Source organism: Delphinapterus leucas, chromosome 10 (genome assembly GCF_059928025.1).
Source record: "Delphinapterus leucas isolate spDelLeu-1000000601 "Yukka" chromosome 10, BTC_Dleu_Yukka2, whole genome shotgun sequence".
Taxonomy (NCBI): Eukaryota; Metazoa; Chordata; class Mammalia; order Artiodactyla; family Monodontidae; genus Delphinapterus; species Delphinapterus leucas.
The window spans coordinates 102176080-102203655 of record NC_143138.1 but is presented as its reverse complement, the minus strand read 5'-3'; the positions used below and the strand labels follow the sequence as shown (position 1 = coordinate 102203655).

At 51.6% G+C, this 27576-nt stretch overlaps 1 protein-coding gene across 3 annotated transcripts in view; it reads right to left on the bottom strand.

Moving 5' to 3' along the window:
- Positions 1 to 27576, bottom strand: part of NUP210 (nucleoporin 210) — a 100640-nt gene that overhangs the window by 39425 nt on the left and 33639 nt on the right. For all 3 annotated transcript variants that reach the window (XM_022562564.3, XM_022562565.3, XM_022562566.3), the window contains exons 11-16: positions 26716 to 26853; positions 25597 to 25752; positions 23897 to 24095; positions 13145 to 13290; positions 5220 to 5441; positions 3059 to 3232 (exon numbers count right to left, since the gene is read on the bottom strand). In XM_022562564.3, coding sequence (XP_022418272.2) covers positions 3059 to 3232; positions 5220 to 5441; positions 13145 to 13290; positions 23897 to 24095; positions 25597 to 25752; positions 26716 to 26853 — 1035 coding nt within the window. The remainder of the gene's footprint in view (positions 1 to 3058; positions 3233 to 5219; positions 5442 to 13144; positions 13291 to 23896; positions 24096 to 25596; positions 25753 to 26715; positions 26854 to 27576) is intronic.

Here is a 27576-nt window from a genome sequence, read left to right as displayed (position 1 = left end):
CGGATGGATCACAAGGCAATTCTGTGTCTGAGCAAAGATCTACAACACACGAGAGCCAATTCAGAGCTGCACTCGCTGCCTGACCGGCATCTTTCAGCCAAGAGACAACCCCGGGCTGACCCCGAGGTCACAGCCGACAGACGGCCAGACTCGGCTCCTTTAACGAGTAGCCAATGTTTAAGTACAGGAGAGGCACGTGGATCTGTTTTTTCCTTTGAAATTTAGAAGGTTTGGCCAGCCTGGGGTTGAACAGGCTGGAGCTGAGGGGGCTTTGGAGGAGCACCCGCTGTTCAGGGCTGACCATCCTCCCGGCCCTGTCCTTGGCACCAGGCACGTGAGCCTACAGAATAAGGGCAGGGGGCGGGGGGGGGGGTTGGGGAGGGGTCCCTGGATCACTCATCCATCCACCATTCACTGAGCTCCCACCATGAGCTGGGCCCTGAGAGAGAGACTCACAAAGATGAAAATGAGTACCGGCACAGCTCGGAGATGCTGCGCTTCGCAGATCCCTCGTTTTTACAACCTGAAGGTTCGTGGCAACCATGTGCTGAGAGATTCTGTCACTGCCATTTTCCCAACAGCATTTGTTCACTTCATGTCTCTGGGTCACGTTCTGGTAATTCTCGCAATAGTTCAGACTTTTTCATCATTAATTATATGTACTTGTTAGGGTGTCTGTGACCAGGGACCTTTGACGTTACTGCCATGACTCACTGAAGGCTCAGAGGTCGGTTAGCATATTTTAGCTATAAAGTCCTTTTTAATTAAGGTCTGTACATTGTTTCTTTAGCCATAACACTATTGCACACTTAACAGACTATAGGATAATATAAAGGTAGCTTTTATATGCCCTGGGAAACCAAAAAGTTCCTGAGACTTGTTTTATTGCGATATTCGCACTGTACTGCAGGGTCTGGAACCGAACCCACACTGTCTCTGAGATCTGCCTGTGCGTAAATTCTACAGCATTAGTTGATGTTGGGTGCTTGGGGGTGGGGAGGGGGAGAAGGGAACCGCATAGGAAATGCTGAGTGGGGACCTTCAGATAAGGTCTAAAGCTGAGGAAGGCCCCTCCCCGCCCCCGAGAAAGTAACGTGTGAATAAAGAGCTGCGGGTTCGGGAGGGAAACAATTCCAGCCAGGGGACAGCAAGCCAGAACACGGGGCTGCCCCAGCATCCGAGCACTGATCGCGGGGGGAAGGTGACGGGCGGTCTCGGGGCCTGCAGGTCCCCCCTGACTCCCTATGTCCGTCCGGTCCCGCTTGTCCCCCGCAGGAACTCTGGGTGTCATTGTCATCACTCAAAGGAGGCAGCTGCGCAGCCGGTGGGACTCAGGCCGGGCCTGAGCCGGCTCCCCGGCACACACGCGGCGGGCCCAGCAAGCCGGGTCTTCCAAGCGCCCAGACTTATATGACGTCTTTCTTTCCACAAGGGATAATTTGCTGAGCACATAAAAGTGATTTAAAATGTAAAACTTTCAGGACATTCATCTCAATAGCCCCCAAAGTCTTTTCCTGAACACGCACATATTTTCACCTTAGGGAAGACGGTCAGCCGCTCCATGACATGCACACCCAGGCCTGGGACGGGGAGGATGCGGCACCATGGCAACGAGCCTGCAGAGGGGCCCTGGGCTCTGAGCCCGGGTCTCCTCCCGCAGGAGGATGCTCTCTGCAGGCCCGCGGGGCAGAGGAGAGGGCCCTGAGCCGCACACACAGACTCCTCACTTTAACCAGTGCCATCGAGGCCCCAGTCCTCACGGGACCAGCGGAGGGGCTCACATGCCTCAGAGCTGAGGGGTCAGTGAAGCCCCCCACGATCGCCAGAGCAGCGGGAGAAAAAGCTGAACTAAGCTCACAAGGACAGGAGGCCCAGAGGCACGGGCCAGATGGTGGGCTTGTCCCCAAGTCCCAGGCCCTGGAGTCTGGCGCCTCCCCTAGAGCTTCAAAGGGATGCAACTTGACCAAACAGCAGCAGGAGCCGACTCCCAATCTCGCTGCCCCAGGCAGGCAGCTGGACACGCCCCGGGGCTGACTGCAGGCTGGGGCTGGGAGAGAAGCAACTGCAGGGCTGCCGAGGAGGCACCGGACTTGGAGCTGGACAGACGTACAGAGTTCTGCCTGCGGGTCCAGCCCTCAGGGACGAGGAACAAAACACACACAGCGGTTCTGATCACTGTGTGGGCAGCAGGGATGCAGAGACCCTGGGCTGGCCCCGGGGCCTTTGCACTTGCTGTTCCACCTGCCTGGGGCACCCTGAGCTTGGCCCCTCTTGGCTGGCACCCCGAGCACGGGCGTGAGCCTATGTGCCCTCCTCACAGGGGCCTTTCCCTGTAGTCTGAGGTCCCCTGTCTCCACAGGGCTTCCCACCCGCCCATCCACCATGTCTGCTGTGGGCCTCCTGTCGGCTCCGAGGCCCGAGCCTCGCCTGCCCTGGGTACTCTGCGTTCCAGAACCTGACGTGTGCCCGGCACAGGGGGTGAGATCCAACAAACGTATGCTGAGGGATGAGACGAAAGAAGCCTGGTTCCCTTCCAAGAAGGGCCGCAGCCGGCCAGCAGGGCGTGTGCATGCCTGACCCTGACCAGGGGGCTTCCAAATCCTCCACGTCCAGCCGTCCGGTCTCGAGGGTCTCAGGGGTGGAGGCTGGACTGCTGTCACCTCACATCCCTGCTGTCAGGGACCCCAGTGACTTTCTTCCCTCTGCTCGCAGTGACCTTGGAAACACAGCGCCATCCCCCGCACCATGGAGAAGACTACAGCCAGCCACTCCCTCTGCAACTCCTGCCTTGAGACAAGAACCCCACCTTAACAGCCTCGAGCCACACAGGAAAGCGACGAGATCTGTACAGACCGCCAAGAGCCCGCGCAGAGAGGCGGCAGAGTCCGGGCACTGCCACCAGCAGCTGTGACGCAGGGGATGCCCCACCCCTCCAGGTCCCAGGCCCCACTTGTCACACGCAGACAAGTGCCCACCGGACAAGGCGAGCGTAGGGCTGAGGGGGCAGCACCGGGCGTCGCCTGGCCTACCCACGCCGCCTCCCCAGAAGGCCACTCACCACCTGCTTGCTCTGCTGCAGCAGCGGGCAGGACAGGTCCAGCTGGGGGCTGGCGTAGACGGGCGCCAGGGTGAGCCTGGAGGGCGGCGCACACACGAACTTCACCACAGCGGGCTCCAGCGCCGGGAAGGGGTTCGTGATGCTGGGCCTGTTGCCCACCGTGAGGGCGACGACCTGGCGGAGCAGAAACAGCCGTCAGACACCCCACGCCTGAGTCCCTGCTCTGCTGAGAGCCCCCGGGACTCAAATGTGCTCTTCTGCACGACTGGGATGGTGGTGATGCCCGCATCCCAAGCGGGTTACAGTGGTCCAGCGACACACGCCCAGGAGAGAGCTCCCTCAACGTGCAAGAGACCTTCCGACAGGGGCCCTGGCACCCTCTACTAACAGAACAGAACCACTGCCTGCTCCTGGGCCCGAGGAAGAGGTGGGTCGGGGGAATACCGTGCAGCTTCCCGGGACCCTATGAAGACCCCAAGGCTGATGAGCAAACTGACAAGCTTGTGCGTTTTGAATGAGGAATCCAGAGTGACTTGAAGACACCCATCACAACGAGGTGTAGGCGCCGCAGGGTGTGTCTGATGGACTGAGCCCCTTGGGGAGGGACCAGCTGAGGGCTACGGAGGGCGGGGCAGGCGAGCAGGTGCTGAAGCCACAGCCCTGCCCTCCTTTCGCCTCTTAGACAAGCTCAGCTGGAGGCTGCAAAGACGGAAATTAAAGGTGCAAGAAAAGACACGGAGATTTATGTTTGCTTTCAGAGCTGGGACCTCAGAAATCAAGCCCGGCCCGCGTTTTACGAGCAACACGGCTCACGGCCGGTCCTGAGGGAGCGGCCCCCGGCCCCTCAGTGACACTCACTTTCACACGCCAGAACAGTCGGCCCAGAAGCCCCTCAACCTTCCTGACCACGAGGCAGGACAGAGGGCAGTGTCCTGGGTGACCCCCAACACCCCAGGAAGCGACCCCAGAGCAGCAGGGTAGGGGGCCCTCAGGGCGACCTTGCTGAGGGTCCAACCCCTACCGTCCGAGGGGGACACAGATGACTGAGCCAAGCCAGGGATAAGAAAGTTCTCTACGTTCATTTTTGACTAAGTTTATTCTTGTTGTGGTATTTATTATTATGTCTTTATTTTTCTTATTCTTCAATTGATTTTGTAAAAAAAACAATGAAGCCAGTGGAAGTGGGCCTCTCACTGTGCATCTTTTCCGCTCACACCCAGCCGGTCTCAGTGTGGCGGTCTTCATGAGGGTGCCTGGGGGCCGGTGTGTGTGTGTGTGTGTGTTTTAACATCAACGGACATGCTTTGTACTAGTAAATAAACACAGAAAGGTGTTCACTTCCCCCAAGAAAGGGGCTCTCTCCTATGTTCTTGATTCACGCTGGCCTCCTCACCCCTTGCTTTCTGTTTCCCGGCACCCTGGGAATGGAGGGTTACACCCCTACTATAACCAGACAAGTGTGCAGCCCTGAGCCTGGGACGGCCAGGCACAGGGGAACGGAGGAGCGAGCTGCTGCTCTATCCAGCCGATGCCGGCCCTGCAGGGATCACAGGTGCATTGTGCTCAGTCCACCCAGGCTAATTTTTTTGGTTTTCAGCATTAAAAAAAAAAATCAAGACACTTCATACACCTGAAGTTAATATAATATTGTAAATCAACTATATTTCAATCTAAAAAAAAGATTTCAGAGAAAAAAATATTGGGATTCTCGGTTCATCCTGAAACACCGAAAAGATCTGCCCACGCTGGGTCTGCAGTCTCACTCATTTATAATACTGATACTTGCCTGACCCTGGAGGCCTCCGACTTTGCAAGCCCGATCTCATCCCACCCGGACTTGACAGTGGGGAGTGCTGACGCCCTGGACCAAGAGATCGCCCCGGGTGTGGAAAGAGAGGCAGGACTGGCCAGCGTGTAGCGCGGTCCCAAGTGCCGCACCCCGCTAGGCCCAGATGGTGCTCACGTGCTCACTCAATCGCCCACCACCCTGATCCTCAGTCTGCCTGTCTGTGAAGTGGGTACAACAGCCACGGCTGTCTCTCAGGGTTGCCTCGAGCAGTTAGATAAGATAATGCTGCGAGGCACAGCGGGGTGCTTGGGGGACGTGACTTTCCATCCCTCGCTCTGGGCAAGGCGGGTCTGGGGGTGGCCGCCCGCTCACCTGCTCGCCCAAGACCTGGCAGGTCACGAGGATCCAGTGTTGCTGGTGATTCCGGGCGGCAGGGGGCCCAAAGAGAGCCAGACTGACGCTGTCCATGTCCTCAGAGGTGACGTTGCGGAAGAACTTGGAAGGCTCCAGGACCCAGGGCCTGGGGCCCTCCTCGAAAAGCATCTCTTTTGAGGAGCCGAGGGTCACCAAGGCGACAGAGGAGGGGTCCACAGCCTGTGGGAGAAAAGAGGGGAAGCGTCAACGTCTCCCTGGGAGAGGCGAGCCTGCCAGGGCTGGGGTGGCTCACTCTCTGGTCCTTGCTTTACTTGGTGCTGGTTGTCCCGCCAGGAAATGATCTGTTTGGGCGTCTGTCTCCCCAGCTGGCCTATAGGCTCATTAAAGGAAAGGTGTGTCTGTTTCCTCTCGTATCTGCAGCGCGATCTCAACCACATGAGAAATGAAAGGCCTTACAGACAAACTGAAGTATTTTTAAAAGAGTAAATTACAACTACGCTGTGATACTATCTCTCTGCCATCTGATTAGCAAAAATCCAAAAGTCTGAGCACACACACTGCTGGTGAGTCCGTAGGGAAACACATACTCTTTTATAAAATTAATTAACTTGTTTTTTGAGATATAATTGACATGACCATTATATTCATTTCATTAGTACAACATAGTGTTTTGATATTGGTATATGTTGCAAAATGGTCACCACAATAAGTCTGGTTAACATCTATCACCACACAAAGTTACAATTTTTTCTTCTTGTGATGAGAACTTTTAAGATCTATTCTCTCAGCAATTTTCAAAAACAGTATATCGAGAAACGTGTTCTATCCCGCTGGGGAGACAGGAAAATGGCACAACCCCAACAGAGGGAAAGTTGGCAATATCTACTAAAATGACAGTCATATTTACCCCTTGTCCAAGCAACATTCCATCTAGGAATGGACTCCGAAGATATGCCTCCATGAATATATAAAATATACACACAGAGCTACGCATTACAGTATTATCTTAAAGAGTAAAAGCTTGGAAACAGCACAAACACCCACCAGCAGGGGCCTAGTTAGGTAAACTGTGGTCTATCCATACGATGGAATGTCAAACAAAGATCTTCCCGTGCGGATGTGGAGAGATTTGCAGGTTATTTCCTTTATTTTCCAAGCAAAGAAGCAAAGTGCAGAACAGGATATCTAGCATACTACCTTTGAGTAAGAGAGGAACGGGCAGGGCATAAGAAAATATAATCGGGGCTTCCCTGGTGGTGCAGTGGTTGAGAGTCCGCCTGCCGATGCAGGGGACGCGGGTTCGTGCCGCGGTCCGGGAGGATCCCGCGTGCCGCGGAGTGGCTGGGCCCGTGAGCCATGGCCACTGAGCCTGAGCGTCCGGGGCCTGTGCTCCGCAATGGGAGAGGCCGCAATGGTGAGAGGCCCGCGTACCGCAAAAAAAAAAAACAAAAAAAAAAACATATAATCATTCTTGCTGACTTTTGCAAAAAGAGACACTGAAACTGTAAAATAGAAACTAATCAAAATAGTTTTTGACAAGAGGCAGGGAAGAGATGGAAGTGAGGCTTCTGGGTGTACTCTGAATACAGGTTTAACTTGGGAACCACATAAACAACTTAGACAAAAAATAAGGTTAAAAAAAGCAAACCCTAGGGCTTCCCTGGTGGCGCAGTAGTTGAGAGTCCGCCTGCCGATGCAGGGGACACGGGTTCGTGCCCCGGTCCGGGAAAATCCCACATGCCGCGAAGCGGCTGGGCCCGTGAGCCATGGCCACTGAGCCTGCGCGTCCGGAGCCTGTGCTCCAAAACAGGAGAGGCCACAACAGTGAGAGACAAAAAAAAAAAAAAAAAAAAAAAGCAAACCCTAAAACTGAGAAGAAATGGAAACAAATGATTCTACCTGTGACAGGTTGATCATCTCAATGCTGAGAAGACCAAACCTGCATCAATCCCCTCTTCTTGGACTAATTGACCTTAACCTCTTGTGCTTCCCAATATCTTTTAGGCCAAGAGTTGCAAACACCTGTTAGCCCCAAGGTCCAACTCTGATTGGCTGGTAATGGCTATGGGGGTGGGGATCTGTGCTCCTGAGGCTGAATCAGTGCTTGGCAATAAAGGCAGCCAGGATTGATTAGCAATGTCTGCGGTGGGCACAGACGGGCACACACAGAAGCTGTGCCTACATTAGAGCAGAGTCCACAAAGGCAGAGTGACTTCTCGTTCAGAATCGCCAGTGTCCTAGGCACGTGGAGGTTACCAGGAACCCACATCCAGTGAGTCCTTGACAGCTTAATGCCCAGAACACACAGAATACTTGACAGTTACCTCCAGGCCCGGCTCCCCCAAGCCCTACTCACCTGGACCCCTTAAAGCCCTGTGAGTGCTCGTGCAGATCAGGGCACAACGACCCATCTCAGACCCTCTGCAGCGGAGACCCTGTGGGGATGTCATGAGCCTGGGCTGAGCCAAAGCCTCCCCTACCCAGCCAGTGCCAGCCTCCCCTGTTCCCTCCATTTTGGCCCACGGTGTTTGCCAGCCCGCTGCTGCGGTCATCTCTGCTGACCTGCTCATCAGACCCCTGATGCTCCGCTCAGCTCTTTCCATGCTCTCACCCCCACGGGGGCTGCTTCCCACAACTGCCAACAGCCTGAAGCCCTCGCAGGTACAGACTGATAACCACTCAGCTGTCACCGCAGTCCTGGACCTGGAGCAGTGCCCCAGCCAGATGCACCTCCGTATGGAGAGGGAATGTCACTGCATGACAGCCTTAAGATGTCACATACCCTTGAGGATGGAGGCAGGTCGGGGCAAGGTGATGATCTGCCGAGGCCTGTGGGGCTCAGGTCCCCTTGGTTGGGTGCTAAACCCTTAGTAAAGAAAGGGTATCACTTGTCAGTGAGAATTCTGTCCTTTTGACTTTTTTTTTTTGCAATATGAGTAATTTTCTGAATTTGCTGTCAGTTAGCTCTCCAGGCATCCCTCCCTGAACACGTGTGCACAGGTGTGTACACACACACAATTCCGAGGAGCCTCCCACAGACTCTATCTTGCTACGTGCCCACCAAAGAAACCATCAACAGGGGCCTTTTCCTGCACGTGATGAGGGCCTTTGGCCCTTCCTCCCTGGACCACCCGTCCCTCCTCCAGACAGCTGCACAGCCTGCTCCCGTGCTTCACTGAGGCCTCTGCACAAACCTCCTCCTCAGGGAGGCCTTCTTGGATCCCCCGTCCAAGGCAGGACCTCCTGTCACCTGTTACCTCCCTTCCCAGCTGGACCGCCCTTCTCACCACCTGCCATCACTTCCTGTGTGTTCTTAAGTGCATTTGCTTCTCTGTCCCCAAAGCTAGAATGAAGCTGTCACTCAGCTGTGTGACCTTAAGCGGGTTAATGTCTATACGGCTCAGTCTCCCGTCCTATAAAATGGGTACAATGAGAACCCTGCCTCATGGGTTATCGCAGATTCAAGGGGGCATGGATGGGAGCCCTCAACACACATGTAGCATATGCTCAGTAAATGGCCCCCACTACTGTCAACTGTCACCCCCATTTTGCAGATGGAAAGAGTGAGGCCCAGCAAGCAGAAGCAACTCGTCCAAGTTCACCCAGCTGGCGGGCCCGGGTCTGTTCCGACTCCAGATGCCCTGCTCTCACCCGTCTCATCACCACAACCAGAACAGCTCTGCTATGGACAAAGCAGGTCACTGTAAACCTTGCAGGAGGATTTCTTCCTGACCAGCCCAATAGAAAGACTGTGCAAAAGTACCACACGTCCTATAATTAAAGCTGGAGAATGATCAATTATCACCTTGCCGTGTAATTCTCTTCCCATCCAGGCATAAAAGCGTCACCGAACCGTGTGCAGGGAGATAGGTTAATAATCAGCCTGGCTAATGAAGGACACTGATAAATCGTACTGGGGGCGTCAACACGCAGATACCAGAACAGGCCAAGCAGGAGAGGAGGGGCCCTGTATCGCAGTCGAGACCTTCTCTCTCAGGGACTCAATTTCCTGGTTTGCAAAACAGGAGGGCGTCTGGTCATCAAGAGGCCCTTAGCACCAGCAGTCCGCGTTTCCAGGAGATGGACTACCCGCCTCAGTCCAGGATCCAGAGAAAAGGAGAGGGGAGGGGAGGGGAGGGGCAGTCAGAGGTGACAGTCCCCCCCTGCCGCCCCGGCACCTGGCTGACCCAGAGGCTCCAGGGTGCACAGCCCACGCTGATATCACCGGGGTGAAGGAGCCAGGCGGGGACCCAAACCCTGGCACTCCAAGCTCCCAAAGAGTAACCCGCAGGTGGGGCGACAATGTACCCCAAACTGCTGCAGCCAACCAGGCTGAAGAGGAAGTGGTGTGTTGGCCGTGAAGGGAGTTAGGGAACTGGCAAGACAGCCTCCCTCTGTCTGCGGGCCAATTAGACAGAAGAGGTTACAGGTAAGTCGGGCCGGGGGGTGGGGTGGGGTGCTGGCGAGTGGCACCTGTTAGATCTGGGGAGGGTCTTTCTTCTGCCAGTGGGGGGCGTCCTTACAATGTGCTTCCAAGACACGGCCACTCACCCTCCCCGCTAGCAGCAGGGGTCTCATGGGTGTGACTGTCCTTCCCTGACCTCACCTGCTGCCCACTGCTGCATGAGAACGTCCAGCTCCTAACGCATCTAACCCTCGCTCGACCTGACCCAGGGAGCCTCCGCAGTCTCATGCCTCACCCCGAGATACACACACTCCTTCTGGTGCCCCACCAGCCGAGCTTCATGCCTTCACACTCTCCTTCTGCTTCTGCGTTCATAGGTGACCTGTGCCCACGGGACTCTTCCTTACCTCTACTACACTCACTGTGTTTGTCTGCACGTCTGCATTCCTCACAGATGGGCAGCCTCCCAGGGCACAGAGGGTGAGATATTTCCCTAGATCTGTCTCCCCACCCTGAGCCTTGTACTAACAAAGCACCAGGGACTGTCTGCAGAGTGAACTGGCAAGCACAGGCTGGACAAGAACTGGTAGCTGCCTTTCCAGTTTCCACACTCCTCTCTTCCTCAGAGAAAGAACTTCCATTTTATTAGGGTGGTAAACTGCCCAGCTGAAATGATTCCCCAGTCTCTTACAGCTAGCTGTGGCCAGCAGATGAAGTTCCGGCCAATGAGGTGCAGGTGGAAGCTGCTCTTTTAAACTTCTGACAAGGCTACTACAGGAAACTAACTCGGCTCAGAGATGAGCTCTTTCCCCTTCTGGCTATATGGAATGCAGATGTGATAGCTGCAGCTCCAGCAGCCACCTTAGGGCATGAGGCAACTTTGAGGATGAAATCCACATATTAGGACGATGAAGTAGAAAGACAGAAACCTGGGTCCCTGATGACTACAGAGCTGCCACACTAGACCTGTGTGAAACCTCTCATGTGAAAGAGGAATAAACTCTCTATTCACTAAGCCACTGTTATTTTGCGTTTTGTTACTCGTATATACACCTAATCTTAACAGATATCAAGGCACAAGAAAGATGAGAGAAGAGACACATATCCTGTTCTTTTCCCTATAATTTCTCCAGTCAGGAAGCCACCTTTATTGGGGACATGTCCTCCTTATCTTCATCCTTACATCCCAGCTTGGGACAGTGAGCTCAGGGGTTGGCCCCTGATGCTCCACCAAACACCCAGATAATCAGACCATGTGGTCATCTGGACAAGCACCCAGGAGGGATCCTGAAGAACCTCCTACCCAGGCTCCGTCACACGGCTGGCTGTGGCAGGGCCTCCCCAGGATGACCGCTGCCATCTTAGGGATTTTAGTTTTCTCTCAGCCCTGCTCCCTGAGCCCTCTCACCTCCAGGGTCCTGATCAGTGAGAGGATCTTGACCTTTCAATTTTATGCTGCCATCTTTCCTTCCTCTGCCCTCCCTATCACCCTTTCAACGCTTTACTTTTTCCATGGCATGCATATACAAAATACCTTACTTACTAGTTTATTTCCTGTCTGTCTCTCCCTCTGCCTCTGCTACAATGTCAGCTCATGAGGAAAAGGATTTCTGTGTGGTTTTTTGCACTGTTGTACCCCTAACGTTTAGCGCAGGGACCGGCACCTATAAGTAGGTATTCATATATATTTTGGTTTGGGGGATCAGGAGACCTTGGATTCAGCCCTAGCTAGGTAACCCTGGACACATTTCCCCACTCACTCCTTCTAAATTAAACAACTCTTCTCAAAAAATTAAAAACAGAACTACCACATGACCCAGCAATTCCCATAAATACTTATGGGCATTTATCCAAAGGAAAGAAAAACACTTACTTTAAAGGAAACCTGTAACCCATGTTCATAGCAGTGTGATTTACAATAGCCAAGATATGGAAACAACTTAAATGCCCATTAATGGATGAATGAATAAAGAAGATGTGACATAGATATATAGATATAGATATAAGTATATAGATATAATAGAATATTATTCACCCATAAAAAGAAGGAAATTCTGCCATTTGCAACAACATGGATGGACCTTGAGGGTATCACACTAAGTGAAATAAACCAAGACAGACAAAGACAAATACCTTATGATCTCACTTATATAAATGGAATCTAGAAACAAAAAAACAAAAACCACAAACTCATAGAAACAGAGAACAGACTGGTGGCTGCCAGAGGCAGGAATTGGGGGCAAAATGGGTGAAAGTACGAACTTCCAATTACAAAATAAGCGAGTCCTGGGGGTGTGAGGTACAGCATGGTGACTCTAGCTAATAAGGCTCTGCTGCATACGTGAAAGCTGCTAAGAGGGTAGATCTTAAAAGTTCTCATCACACACACACAAAACTTGTAACAATGCGTGGTGATGGATGTTAACTAGACTTATTGTGGTGACCATTTCACGATAGATACAAATATTGAATCACTCTGTTGTCCTAAGGAAACTAACACAAGGTTATATGTCAATTATATCTCAATAAGAAATCCACAACAACCCTTGGTTGTCGTCCGCTCTGTATCAGGCAGTGTGCCCAGGGCTAGGGGTGCAGCGATGAAGAATTCTTATGTCACTGAGCTAGCTTCTAATGGCTGAGGGGGAGAAGAAAATGCATCCCAAATCAAGGGGACCAGAGCTATCCTAGCGGCTGGGACTGGTGCCCGGGAAATGCAAGTGCTGACTGGCCCAGCCTGGGAGGCCCGCCCCACAGGAGGGGCAGGCCCACGCTCCCCGGGCCGCCCGAGCGAGGCTGCCTGGCCGCACCCTGGAGGAAGGGCCAGGTCTTCCTTGTTCACACAGTAACAGCTAACCCTTACCGAGCGCTCAGCACCTCCTAGGGACGGTTCTCAGCCCACTTGGTTCGTGAGCTCAGCTCATCGTCACCACAACCCTGGGAGGCAGGTGCTGTATTAGCCCCATTTACAGGCAGGGAAACTGAGGCCCAGGGAAATTACATCAGCCAAAGTCACAGAGTTGGTGCTGGACCTGGATTGAAGCTCGGGAGTTGGTGTCAAACAAAGGCAGCATGCTCTGAGTAGGAACACTCTAAATGCCTTCTGCACGAAGACGCACGGGGGACCCAGACGCTGACGGTTGCCTGGCATCAGGTGAGGGGCACATCCAGACCTGACCCAGGCCCCGAGGCCCCAGAATCTGCACCACGTGCCAGGGCCATTGTCCCCCGCAACGCCAGGGTTCTGTGGAGACCCTGCAGGGTGAGTCTCTACTGGACCAGGAGCCCCTCTGTCCCGATCCGTGTGGGAATCATTTCATCCACAAGGATGTCGGCGCTCACTGTCTGCCACCAGGGAGGCCCTGCCCCTGCTCCATACTCCTAATTTCAGCTTGACAATCACCTCTGTAGCTGTCCCCAAAGCTATTCTGAACAATCAGTGTTTTGACACACATTCACCAGAGCAGATGGATCATTTGCACCAGGGAACGGGGGGAGGGCAGGGCCTGGGGCTCACCTTGAGGGGCAGGTAGGCGGCAATGGTGATGCGGGCGCTCAGGTGGATGTGGCCGTGCTTGTAGCTCACGAGGAGCGCGGTGTAGCCCTGGGCCTCTGCCCTCACCGTGACACCACTGCAGTGCTCAGGCCCCGGCCGCAGCCTCCCTGCAAGAAGAGAACCACAAGGTCACTGAGACCTTGCCTCTGCCGGGAAAGACAGGACAGGCTGACCGCCCTCTTCCATTCTGGGCTTGAAACGAATCTTTTTAACTTACCATTTTAGAGTATAATTCCCATACCAAAGAGCACATGACACATTGTAAGCACACAACTCACAATTTTTCCCCCACAAGCTGAACACACTCTGTTTCCAGGACCAGGATCAAGAAGCAGTACGACCTGCACACTACCCCTGGGATCTCCTGTGGACCCTTCTGGTCAGGAGCCCCGCCCCAGAGGAAAACCACTGTTCACTGACTTCTAAGAGCACAGCTGAATTCTGCTGGCTCTGGACTCCATACGAAGGGAACCGCCTTGGTACCTGCCCCCTTCAACTCAACACTGGCGGTGAGATTCCACCTTACGTTTCGCACGCTGTAGATCTTCCATTCACATGTGTGCGTTATGCTGCCGTGTGAACAGACAGCGTTTTCTCCACGCTACAGGTGCCACGCGGGGCTGCGACGAGTCGCGCTGCTGTGCGCGTGTGTGCGTGTTTCTTTGCGGACGTATTCGCCTCTTCGGAGGGGTGCACCCCGAGGAGTGGGAGTGCAGGTAGTGGGAGTGTGTGCTCAGCTTCCCTCATTATCGCCAATTACCTTTCCCAAAGTGGCTGATGGACTTACGCTGCCTCTAGTGGCTGTGAAACATCCCTGCCAATCCTTGGTAAATATTTTCCATCTTTTACAAATTAAAAAAAATTCTGGTAAAATACACATTAACATAAACTTTTACCACGGTAACAACGTTTCCAGTTCAGTGGCATTAGGTACACTCACACTGTTGTGAACCACCACCCATCTCCAGACCACTCCTCATCTCGCAAAACTGAAACTCTGAACCCATCAAATATAACTTCCCAACGCTCACCCCCTCCAGCCCCTGGCAACCACCATTCTACTCTCTGTCTATATGAATTAATGCTGCTATAAACATGGACATACAAGTATTTCATCAAGATTCTGCTTGCAATTATTTTGGGTATATACCCAGAAATGGGATTGCTGGATCATATAGCAGTTCCATGTTTACTGTCTTTTTATTTTTTTTGGCCGCATCGGGTCTTAGTTTTGGCACACGGGATCTTTCATTGCGGCACGCAGGCTTCTCTCTAGTTGTGGTGTGCGGGCTTCTCTCTCTAGTTGTGGCACGTGGGTTTTCTCTCTCTAGCTGTGGCACCGGGCTCCAGGGCACATGGGCTCTGTAGTTTGTGGCATGCGGGCTCTCTCACTGAGGCCCGCGAGCTCAGTAGTCATGGCACGCGGGCTTAGTTGCCCCAGGGCATGTGGGATCTTAGTTCACCGACCAGGGATCGAACTCGCGTCGCCTGCGTTGGAAGGTGGATTCTTTACCACTGGACCACCAGGGAAGTCCCCCACGTTTAATTTTTTCAAGACCCTCCATACTGTTTTCCACAGTGGCTGCACCATTTTACATTCCCACCAACAGAGCACAAGGGTTTTAGTATCTACACATCCTCAGCAACACTTGTTTTTTTCTGTCTTTTTGCTAGGAGCCATCCTAAAGGGGTTTACGTGGTATCTCACTGTGGTCTTAATTTGAATTTATATCATGATTAGAGATGATCTTTTCATATACTGGTTGGCCATTTGTGTATCAGCTTTAGAGCAATGTCTATTCACATCCTTCATCCATTTTTTTCATTAGGTTATTTGTTTTATTATTGTCAACTTGTAGGAGTTCTTTATATATTCTATAAATTTATTTATTTATTTATTTATGGCTGCATTGGGTCTTCATTGCTGCGCACGGGCTTTCTCTAGTTGTGGCGAGTGGGGGCTACTCTTCGTTGTGGTGTGCGGGCTTCTCCTTGCAGTGGCTTCTCTTGTTGCGAAGCACCGGCTCTAGACACCTGGGCTTCAGTAGTTGTGGCGCACGGGCTCGGTAGTTGTGGCTCGTGGGCTCTAGAGCGCAGGCTCAGTAGTTGTGACGCACGGGCTTAGCTGCTCCGCGGCATGTGGGATCTTCCCGGACCAGGGATCGAACCCATGTTCCCGGCATTGGCAGGCGGATTGTTAACCACTGAGCCACCAGGGAAGTCCCATATATTCTAGGTATGAACCCCATATCAGACATATGATTTGCAAATATTTTCTCCATTCCATAGGTTGCCTTTTATTTTTAAGACTTTTTTAGAGCACTTTTAGGTTCACAGAAAAATTAAGAGAAAGGCACAGAGATGTCCTACGTACTCCCTACCCTCATATATACACAGCCTCCCCCATTATCAACATCCTCTCCCAAAGTGGTACACTTGTTACAACTGATGCTCCTACACTGACACACCACAATCACCGGAAGCCACAGTTCACATTAGGGCTCCCTCTTGGTGTTGTGCATACTATGGGTTTTCACAAATGTGTAACGACATGTATCCGTCATTATAGTATCACACAGAGTATTTTCTGGGCTCTCTATTCTATTCCATCGGACTGTAAGTCTGTGCAAATGCCACTCTGTTTTGATTACTGTAACTTGTAATAAGTCCTGAAAATGGGAAGAATGAGATCTCCAAGTCTGTTCTTTTCTCAGCATTGTTTTTGCTATTCCGGATCCTTTGAGATTCCACCATGAATGCTATTTTTCTGAATTCATTTTACACCTAAGAGTTCTTCTGGTGGAATCTTGAGGGTTTTCACATATAACATCATGTTATTTGCAAACAGATAAGTTTACATCTTCCTTTCCAATTTTGGGTCTTTCATTTCCTTTTCTTGCTTAATAGCTCTGGCTAGACTTCCAGTATTATGCTAAAGTGGTGACAGCAGGCAACCTTGTCTTGTTCCTGATCTCAGGGTAAATAAAGGCTTTCAGCCATTCACCATGGAGCATGATGTTAGCTGTGGGTTTTTCTTATATGGCTTTTATTACGTTCATGTAGTTTCCTTCTATTCCCAGTTTGTAGGCTGATTTTGCCATAAAAAGGTTTTGAGACTTGTCAGCTGATTTTTCTGCATCAATTGAGAGAATCATGCGGTTTTCTTCCTACATTCTGTTAATGTGATGTATCACATCAGTTTTAGACTACTGAAACAGTGCATTCCAGGAATAAATCCCACCTGTTCATGGTGTTTAATCCTTTTAACTGAATGCAGTTTGCTAGTATTTTGTTGAGGATTTGTCCATCCACGTGCATAAGGGATATTGGTCTGTACTTTTCTTGTAGTATCTTTGTCTGGCTTTGGTATCAGGATCATGCTAGCTTCACAGAATGAGTTAGGAAGTGCTCCCTCTAATTTTTTAGAAGAAGGATAAGTGTTAGTTCTTTAATTCACCTGTGAAGCCATCAGGTCCATGGACTTTCTTTGTCAGGAAGCTTTTGATTACCGATCCAGTCACCTTGCTAGTAATGAGTCTATCCAGATTTTCTATTTCTTTGTGACTCGGTCTAGGCAGGTTTTGTATTTCTAGGAATCTGTCGTATTACCCAGGTTATCCAATTCGTTAGGGTACAATTGTTCATAATCCTTTTTATTTCTCCACAGTCACTGATAATGTCTCCACGTTCGCTTCTATTTTAATAGTTTGTCTCCTCTTTCTTTCTTAGTCAGTCTAGTTAACAGTCTGCCAACTTTGCTAATCTTTCCAAAGCACCAACTTTGGGTTTTGTTGATTTTCTCTATTGCGTTCCTATTCTCTGTTTTACCTCTGCTCTAATCGTTATTGTCAGCTGCTTCTGCTGGCTTTGGGTTTAATTCGTTCTTGTTCTAGTTTTCTAAGCTGCACAAAGTCAGGTTATTGATTTGAGATCCTGTTTTGCAGCTCAAGCGCTTGTAGCTATAAATTACCCTCTTAGCACTGTTTTGCTGTGTCCCTAAGTTTGGTACATCCTGTTTCGTTTTCCTTCATCTCTAAGTAATTTCTAATTCCCCTTGTGATTTCTTTGACAAAATTGTTCTTTATGAGTATGTTATGTAATTTCCACAAATTTGTGAATTTTCCACTTTTCCTCTGTTACTGATTTCTAACGTCCTCCCACTGTGGTTGGAGAAGATACCTTGTATGATATCTACCTTTTAAAATCTACTAAGACATAAGTTGTACTCTAACACGTGGTCTGTCCTGGAGAAGGCCCCACGTGCACTTGTGTGTTGTGTTGGTGGGTGGGGTCGCATGTGTCTTAGATCTGGTTGGTTCACTGTGTTGTTCAAGTCCTCTACTTCCTCGCTCATCTTCTGTCTGGTTGTTCTATCCATCCCTGAGAGTGGGGTATTGAAAGCTCCAACTATTATTTAGAACCGACTATTTCTCCCTCAGTTATGCCCATTTTTGCTTCATATATCTTGATGATCTGTCATTAGGGGTGAAAATGTTTACAGTTTTATCTTCCAGCTGTACTGAATATACAGTGTTTTCGTTGTCTCTTGTAACAATTTCTGATTTAAAGTCTATTTGTCTGATGTTAGTATAACCACCATGCTCTCTTATGGTTACTGTTTGCATGGCATGGACTGTCTTTTTCAATCCTTTCATGTTCAAATTTTGTGTCTTTTTTTAAATTTATTTTTTATTTTTGGCTGCATTGGGTGTTCGTTGCTGTGTGCGGGCTTTCTCTAGCTGTGGCGAACGGGGCTACTCTTCGTTGTGGTGCATGGGCTTCTCATTGCGGTGGCTTCTCTTGTTGAGGAGCACAGGCTCTAGGCGCACAGGCTTCAGTAGTTGTGGCTCGCGGGCTCTAGAGCACAGGCTCACTAGTTGTGGCACACAGGCTTAGTTGCTCTGCGGCATGTGGGATCTTCCCGGACCGGGGCACGAACCTGTGTCCCCTGCATTGGCAGGCGGATTCTTAACCACTGCGCCACCAGGGAAGTCCCAACTTTTTTGTGTCTTTGGAACTAAAATGAGTCTCTTATAGGTGGCATGGCGGGATCATACATTTTTATCCATTCTACTAATCTGCCTTCTGTTTGGAGAATTTAATCCATTTACAGTTAAAATAATTACTAAAGACATTTCTTTTACTCTGCTGTTTGTTTTCTATATGCCTTCTGGCTCTTTTGTCCCTCATTTCCTGCTTGGCCATCTTCTTTTGCTCTTAGCTGATTTCTTGTAGTGAATCACTTTACTGCCCTTCTCATTTCCTATTGTGTATATTCTATGGCTATTTTCTTTCTGGTTACCTTAGGATTACATTTAACATCCTAAAGTTATAATGGTCTAATGCCAATTTACACCAGCTTAACTTCAATAACATATAAAAACTCTGCTCCTGTACAGCTCTGACCCCACCCCCTTTCAGTTACTGATGTCACAGAATTATACCTTTATGCATTGTGTGTCCAAAAACAGACTGTGTTTTTTAAAAATACATTAGTCTCTTAAATCAAAAAACAAAAAGTGGAGCTACCAACTGAAGTTACAATAGCACCAGCTTTTCTAATCACCTGTGTATTTACTTAATTTCTTCACAGGGCTTTGTCCTTCATTTCAACCTGAAGGATGCCCCTCGCTGCAGCCAGGTCTGGTGGTAAAGGTCGCTCAGCTTTGGTTGATCTGGGAAGGTCTAAATTTCTCCCTCACTTTTGAAGGACAGTTTTGCCAGATATAGGATTCTTCGTTGACAGCTTTTTTCCTTCAACACTTTGAATACATCAAGCCCACGCCATCCGGCCTCCAAGGTTTCTGATGAGAAATCTCCTGATCTTACTGGAGAAAATCAGATGGAAGCTAACTTTCTCGGGCTTCCCTGGTGGCGCAGTGGTTGAGAGTCCGCCTGCCGATGCAGGGGACACAGGTTCGTGCCCCGGTCCGGGAAGATCCCACGTGCCGCAGAGCGGCTGGGCCCGTGAGCCATGGCCGCTGAGCCTGCGCGTCCGGAGCCTGCGCTTTGCAACGGGAGAGGCCACAACAGTGAGAGGTCCGCATACCACAAAAAAAACAAAACAAACAAACAAAAAACTAACTTTCTCTCAGCTCTACAGATGCTAACAATGTACCTTCACACCCAGGCCAGGTCTCTACTCGTCTTCCATGCAGTTTCTTCATATGCATTACTTCCTGGAGCCGACAGTTCTTAGAATTGATAGTAAATCAATTCCCTTTTTGTGTGTGTGTGTGTGAAGAAGCGCTCTTTAATTGCGCAGGGATGGCCCACAGGTGTAGCAGGAAGGACCACACAGAGGACACCTGGATTCCAGGTCTAGCTTTGCTCAAGCCAAGCGGTCCTTGCTGAGTTACTTGTTATAGGAATCATCACAGAGAGCTAGGCAAACAGAAGGCATTTGTGTTTTCCTCTTTTAGTCCCTAGATCAATTGTTTCCAGACTCCAGTATTTTCCAGACCAGCAAAATTGTTCACTTTGTCTTATTGGACTGCTCGGTGAGCCGCTGGAACAGATAATAATCATTTGTAATTAGAACATCAATTCTTTGTAGGTAAGTCTTTGGGTTGTTTTAAAAGCCCTTTAATAGTAGTTTCCTTTAACTCCCAAAGAGACTAAATATTCCTCCTGTTATTTTCTTGCCTCTATCCTTGTGCCAGTAAGGCTTTTTCAAAAAAAATACAGAGCACAAAGGAAAATTTGGGGCCAATGAATTCCTATTTAAATTCTATTCTCATTGTTTCCTCTGTGTGGGTTAGCTGGATTGTGAGTTCCACAAGGGGAAGTCTGGAATCACCTCTCAACATCCCAGGTTTTCAAATACTATGTATTCGACATAATAACAAAAATTTAATAAAGATACTTACCTTACCATGTCTTATGCAACAGAATATTTTCCTGTAGTGTCGTGATGTCAGTTGAGTTGTAGTATTATTTTGAGGCCAGAGTTTAAGGAAACAGAATTTAATATTTCAAGTGTCTATGTTATGAGGTCTTTAGAAGCCAAAAATTATTACAGATTTTCAAGCTAGAAATGAAAAGGCCACTGGATTATCCGACAGTTTTCATTTCGAATAAAGTAAATATCAATCTTGAATAACCCACATAAACAGAAAGCTCTTTGGTCCTTTTTTTGTTTGTTTTTGTTTGTTTTTTTGGTTGTTTGTTTGTTTGTTAAAGAGTAAAGGGGTCTTGAGACCGATTAGTGAGAAAACCACTGTGGTTTATCCCCAGCTGTGACTGGTCCGTTTCTTGCTCTGACCTCATAGGTGCCACTGTGATGTATTCACAGAAAACCTATAGAAGTCCCTGCTGGGCCCAGGTTTTGGGTCTTTATAGCCCAGGAAGCTGCCTTTGGTGACCTGATGGCATTGGACCCACAGCTGGCTTGTTTTTTGCTTTTTACCCGTTTTGTTTATTTGTTCTTTTTTCTCTACTCTTTCATTTTTCTTTATTTTCTTTGTTCTTTTTCTCATTTTATCTGAATTTTTTTTGTATTTTTACTACAGTTAGTATCGTTAGAATTGTTGGTATAGGTAGTGTAGGTAGTATTTATTAGCACAGTAAGCATAGTTAGCATTGTTAGTTAATATTGTCAGTTAGTGTAGCTAGCAGGTCACCGTGGTGCAGGGCCTCACTGAGGCCTCCCTGCTGACAAGGAGGCTCGTGTGGACTGTTCCAGGCTCCTCAGGACCACTGGCCGAGGTAGCTTCGCCAAGGTGACATTGGCCCAGATGCCCATCAGGGTCGTTAAGGAAACTCAGCAGAGCTCCTCCAGCCTCCCGGCACTTTTCCGTGAAGTGCACAGCATGAAGGTTTTAAATCACCCAACATCATAAAGTCATCTGAGGTGACTGACCGGAGGAGACCTGTTGGACCATTTACAGGCCGCAGGACACACGGAGGCCCGGGGCACATGGGCAGCTGGTCTCTGCCCTGCAGCACGGCCACCAGGAGGGGATCGAGCCTGGGACCTGAGCCAGGATATCTCCTCTCTGAGGATGAGACGGACACGACAGCTGCAGACTTGGGCCCCAGCGTGAGTTCACGGGCAGAGGAGCCTCGCGTCCCCACGCAGCCGTACGGGGACAAAGTGGGCGGCCTGAGGAGTGCCAGGAGTCAGGGCAGAGGCCAGAGAGCCCGCCGGTCCCCCAGCCAGCTTGGAGGCGAGGACCACCACCTCCAGCCCAGCCCTGCGGCGGGGCCTGGGGCCTCCCCTCCCCCCACAGCACCAGCTGCCACACTGGAGCCTCAGAGAAAGCCGCACGCCCCCAGGGCGGGACCCTCCTGGGCACCCTGACGCTGGGACCCCCGCCTCGCCCTCTGGCAGCCAGAACCGGCAGCGGGTGGCTGGGAGATTCTCGAACTTTATCAGAAAGCATCTACGTTTCAGGCTGCCGGGCAAGAAGCGTCACAGCAAAGCGATCCCAGCGTGACCCCTTTTGGACGGCGGAGGAAGGGCAGACCGCATTTAAATGCAGAGCAAGAGGACGGGGAGCCAGGAGCCTGGCGAGGCTCCCAGGGCCATATGGGGCCATGAGGGATGCATCGTGCTGCTCTGAGCACGTTTGGCGTTTCTCTGGGGGGCGTATTTCAGCATTTCTGTCAGGTGTGTCCCAAGGAGTGCAGGATTTCACCTCCGGTCCTTAGCACCTATGTTCAGCTTTCGTCACTTTTGCCAACTATCCTTCCCAAAATGCTGTGTCGAGTCACACTGCTACTCACAGCTGCACCGCATCCCTGCCAATACTTGGTATTTTCCACCTGTTTAAAAAATGCCATTCTGGTGGAATTTTAGTTTTCTTTCCAAACATTTAGAAAGAAATCATGCTGTGAAGCTCCGCAGACCTGTCCCCTAGATTCTGCAGCTAACATTTGTTTCTGTTTCTCTGCTGCATATCTATCCACCACCTCCCCATCCATCAGTCCATTCCACTTTCTTATGCTTCGAAAAGTGAGCCGTGGGGCTTCCCCGGCAGTCCAGTGGTTGAGACTTCGCCTTCCAATTCAGGGGGTGCGGGTTCAATCCTTGGTCGGGGAGCTAAGATCCCACATGCCTCATGGGCAAAAAAAACAAAACACAAAACAGAAGCAATATTGTAACAAATTGAATAAAGACTTTAAAAAATGGTCCACATCAAAAATATCTTAAAGAAAAAAAAATGAGCCGCAGGCATCAGTACACTTCATCCTAAACGCTTTCGCACACACATAATTATCTGCAGGTCAGTATTTCTTTAGGGTTCTTTTTCTCTTAAGGTCAAATTCACACAGGTGAAACGCACAGATCTGGAGCACAGCACGCCAGGAATTCTGACAAATGCAGAGCTGGGACCTAGGACTGTGGAACCCAAACCCTGTCCACTGTTCTTTATTCCGGGGACCTCCTGGCTGCAGCCTGTGGACGCCCCTCCAGGACGCCCGTGGGGTGATGGTGCAAGCAGCAGGCTCCTCTCCTGCCATTGGTGGGCCTGCCTCTCCCACACTGATGTTCGCTTCCACCCTAAACAGTGGCCTCACTGGGGACACAGTCCATAAAGCCCAGTTTCTCCTGGACAGTCAGAGAGGATGCAGCAGCACCTCCAGGGAAGGATGTGAATGCGATGATGTCCAGGGACGTTCTGTGACGTCCAAGCAGCTTCACGCTCAAACGGCTCTGTGAGTGCCGACAAGCACGGTGGCGGCGTGGAAAGCCGCTCGGTCCCACAGGCGAGCCTACAAACACCTCTGCTGTCAAGCTTCCTGAACTCTGCCAGCATCACGTGGTCACTCCTCTGCTCCGAAACCAGCGGTGGCCCCCACTTCTGGCCCCTGAGGTCCACGCCCCCCCAAGCCCCCCGTGATTCCGGATTCGACAGGTTCCGCCACGCCAGGCCACTGTGTGCACACACACCCCACGGGTGTGCCTGCGAACGCTGCTCCCCGCCCACTCTAACCCTGCCCAGAGCGTACTCACCATCGGTCCTTGGTTTTCGTCACCTGCAATCGGAGGGCACTCCCTGGGTTGGCTCCCCTGGGAGGCCCTGCTTCCCGGGGGACTAAGGATCCAGGGTCAGTGTCAGACACACCCAGCTCCATATGCCTCGTGGCCCGGGAACCTCACGGGACCTTGGGCAGCGCGACGCAGCCTCAGTCTCTTCGTCTGACACGTGACCCAACCACAGCCCCTCCTACCACGGTCGCTGTGACGCCTGGTGAGGTCACGCACGCCAAGTGCACACACCACGCCCGGAAGGGTTGACACCCTATAAGACGGTGGCTGAGCATAGCTGCCACCATCACCACCGATATCACTGCCCAGCCCTGCAGGGGGTGCTTGGCTTCGAGGGCCCTGGAGGGAGGGACCGTGCAGTCACTAAGGTGTTATAATTCTGTAACCCGTCAGAACCCCTATTGACAGTGTATCCTGAGCACCTGTAACATTCCAGGCACCGCGACGGGCATGGTGACATGCGCCTCTACTTCGGATGACACCCGTTTTAGAGATGTGGAAACTGAGGCTCAGAAAGCCGAGTGACATGCAACCACATGGCAGTAAGATCCAGACCAGACCACTGCTGATGGTGGACAAGGGGACAAATGCCATTTCTCAGGCTATGACCGTGCTGCTGGTTCAGCCCCTGAATTAGGAATATGGGGCAGCCCACGCTGAGAACCCAGGCCGTCGGCCCCGACCCTGCCGTCCGGCGGCCGCTCACAGCGCTGCTTTACCTGGGAGCGGCTGGAACACGCCCTGGTTCTCCATCTCCACCGCCAAGTCAAAGTGGGAGCAGTCGCTCAGCGTGACCACCTCGTCAGCCCCACCAGGCATGAGGCCGTGGATCCTCAGGGGCAGCTCCAGGCTCTGGCCCATGCTGGCCTCCACTGGGCACGGGGCGAACTCCATGCCGCTGGGCTCAATCACGTACACCTGGAGGACAGGGGCGTGCATGGTTGGCAGGCTCCTCGGAGGAGGAACAGCCACTGCTCAGCATTCCTTAGACCCTGTGTATGAGCACTGAGGACCCATCGGTGAGAAGCCTGAGCTTGGGGGACACGGTGGTGTGTACTGGGGGCAGGGAGACCTTCAGGACAGAGCCGTCAGGGAAGGCCTCCCTGGGAGGGTGCTGTAGAAGCTCAGATCCGGGAGCCATGTCAGAGGCAGCCAGACAAAGGTCTGGGAAGACGAGACGGTCCGTGCAAAGGTCCTGAGGCACATACGGCTCAGCGCATTGGAGGAACATAAAGAAGGTGAGTGTGCAGGGTGAGAGGGGCACCACCAAAAACAACACTAATACTTACACCACACAAACTTCTCACACGCCAGGCTCTGTTCCAGGAACAGAATGAACTCATCCCATCCTCTCAGCCTCCTTGTTAAGAAGGTTCTATTATCAACCTGTCTGCCTGATGAGGAACCTGGCACGGGAGGTTAAGAGCCTGCCCGGCTGGAGCACGGTGGTGTCTGGACCAGGCAGGCGGCCCTGGAAGCCAGGTTCTGACCACTACACATGCTCAGGAACTGTCCTCAGGCTCTGGGCTGAGCAGCCAGGTGAGAGGGGCACATTTACTGCGATAAAGAAGCTTGGGGGCAACCTGGTCACAGATTATCCAAATACTTGACAATTGTGCTGCAGTTAAGGGGTCTCAGTTACAACCCTCCTTACACGAGTTAGATGGATCTTTAGGTAGGTGCGTGTGGATCGAAATAAAAAGAGGAGAAAAACCTGTACGTCAATGTCCCAAACAGTGTAGGAGACGGTTGGGGATGGACGCACTGTATATGGAGCTTTCATGTCAGCCCTAAATGAGGTAATAAAACAGGCTGAGATCAGGGTCAGTCGGTCAGGAAAGAGTTGGGGTCCGGAGGCCACCAGGTGGGGCTGGCAGAGGCTCGGCTGCAGGTGGCCACTCCCACCTTCGGCCTTTGCTGAGTTGGTCCCACGTCACTTGGGACGAACACCAGGTGTAGGGGCCCCATGCAGGGACTCCCGACTTGGACCTGAACAGGAGTCAGAGGAAAGGAATGGGGCCAGTCTCTTGGAGTCTGGGAGCTTTCCCTTCACTGTGAATTTACAACCCAACGCCCAGTGGCCCCTCCAACTTGGAGATTCATAGCTTTCAGGTTGGGGGTATCTTCTAGAATGACTCCTTTGAATACCTCGTGTCTCTGTGTCCTCTGGTCTCCCTTCCAGAAACCCGGCTGGTTCCATCCCTGCCTGGTGTGGGATGGGACGACCATGTCCCTGAATTGGCCATGAGCTCAGGGGCAGGGCTGGACCTGACACCCGATGCCCTCACCACCACCACCAAAGCCAAGTGCAAGGCCAAGGGCGAAAGGGTGTTTCTGAATTAAGCCTGAGGCTGGTTAAGACGGTGGCCGCAGACCACCACCCGAGCCTCCCCGCGGCCGACCTAGCCCAAGGTCTTACCTTCATCTCACCGAAATGTAGCGGGTTCTGCACATCATGTGCCTGGATCACACTGAGTCCAGTGTCACTGCCTGTGGTCATCACGCCCTTGACGGTGACCGTGGCAACCACAGAGCTCGAGGAAGACCAGCTGAAGTTCCCACTCCCACCGTGGGCCTAGGGAGGGAAACCATCATCAGGTCAGCCCACCTGCCCGTCCCTTGGTCCCTCTCTCTCTCACACGCAGTCGGCATCGCGCCACCACGTGGTGACATGTGGCATCAGCCAACGTGTGGCTGGCACTGCCTCTGCCCCTCGCTCTCCCCACCCTGTCTCTTTCTGGTCCTCATATTCTGGGGACCTTGTGGCTTACAGGCGCGTATGCAAATGCCCATGACAGCGGCCCCAGGACCCAGGGGCACCTCCCGAGCTCAGGCTGGAATGGGAAGACCCGCGCCCCAGAGCCGGGTGTGGGACTCGGCTTCCCTGCCCACTCCTGACATAGACCCCTGCCCGCTTCGAGTCATCTGCCGTGAAGTCAAGGACAGCCCAGAGGCTTCCAGACCAGGGGCCACCATCCCAGGACCCTAGAGGGGCCAAGACGGTGACACACCTGAGTGAAGAGGCAGTGGGTCCCAGTACCCACACAGGACACCTGTCCTCACTGCCGTGAGACAGCAAAAACTGATGGGACGGGGCAGGCCACATGGGCTCTAGCCCCGACGGGCATCGGGCCCTGCCACTAACGCCAGGTGGGCACGTGAACAACAAAGACCAAGAACACCTTAGATGTGACAGAGTTGGAGATGCCTTCCCCTCGAATTCCAAATTTTTCTCTAAAGATCTTTACACTGTTTCCAGAAAACAAAAATTTTTTACAAAAAGAAACGTGTGGAAGTTAAATCCATGTTCAGGACTTTCTTTATCATGCTTTCTTTACTATTTTTCAAGGTTTTTTCCTAATTACCAAAATACACTGCTGTGACAGAAACCTCAGACAATACAGAAAGCATAAAGACTCTGATTTTGAATTCTCTCCTGACCACTAGAAGGTAATTATAGTAGAAACAGAATGGACGTAGAACCCCAACCCCATGGAGACACCCAAAGGAATGCACCCAGATGGGGTCTCACGGTTACCTTTATCGTGTACTGATAGGCGCCCGTCTTTGGTTGCCAGGGAAACGTCAAGATGCTTGGATAGAGGGTGATGGGGACATGGATTTCCACCTCCTGCTGGTTCCACACAGGCACCCGCAACGTGTGGACACCTCCATCCTGCAAGGGGGGGAGGGTGCCATATGCCACCATGACAACCAGGTCAGCACTCAAGCAGGCCCCCGCCCCTCCCTGGGGACTGGTCCCCAGGGTAGATTTTTCAGTTGTGGGGGAGTGGGAAGGAAGATGCCAGGTACCCTGTGGCCTTCTCCATCTCCATGGAGACGGCTTTTGGTGGCTCTGCAACAGCCACTCCAATAAATGCTGCTTCACTGCATCCTCACAGCACCCCTGACGGGATGGACGTGGTTATCCCCAGTTTACGGAAGGGGAAACCTAGTCATGGGGCGTGACAGCAACTCGCCCAAAGGAGTCTCCCTTTGGTAGGAATCTCTGCCTGGTTCACAGGCCGTTTCTGCCGCTGCCAGGTCCGGGAGAGGTTTGTGTGGGGTAGCAAGATAAGAACACCCACGCCAAGCTTCCAATCGGTAAAATCTGCTCCCACCGAAACCGACTGGCCTTTTAAATACACGGGGAAATTTTAAAACTTTGAAGAATCCAAGCACCCAAAACAGCCGAAGAGATGCTCGTGGGTCCTGGTCAGTGCACGGCTGGACACACGGGCCCGACACTGCTCCCGGCAAGGGATTCTACCTCCAGTCCCAGAGGTGCAGGCTCACTTTTACAGGGGCCAGCAAAGGGCAGAGGGAGAGGGGCTCTGGCCCAGCACAGGGACAGGGGACAGGCAAAGGCCAAACCCCCCACCCCCAGACACCACTGTGA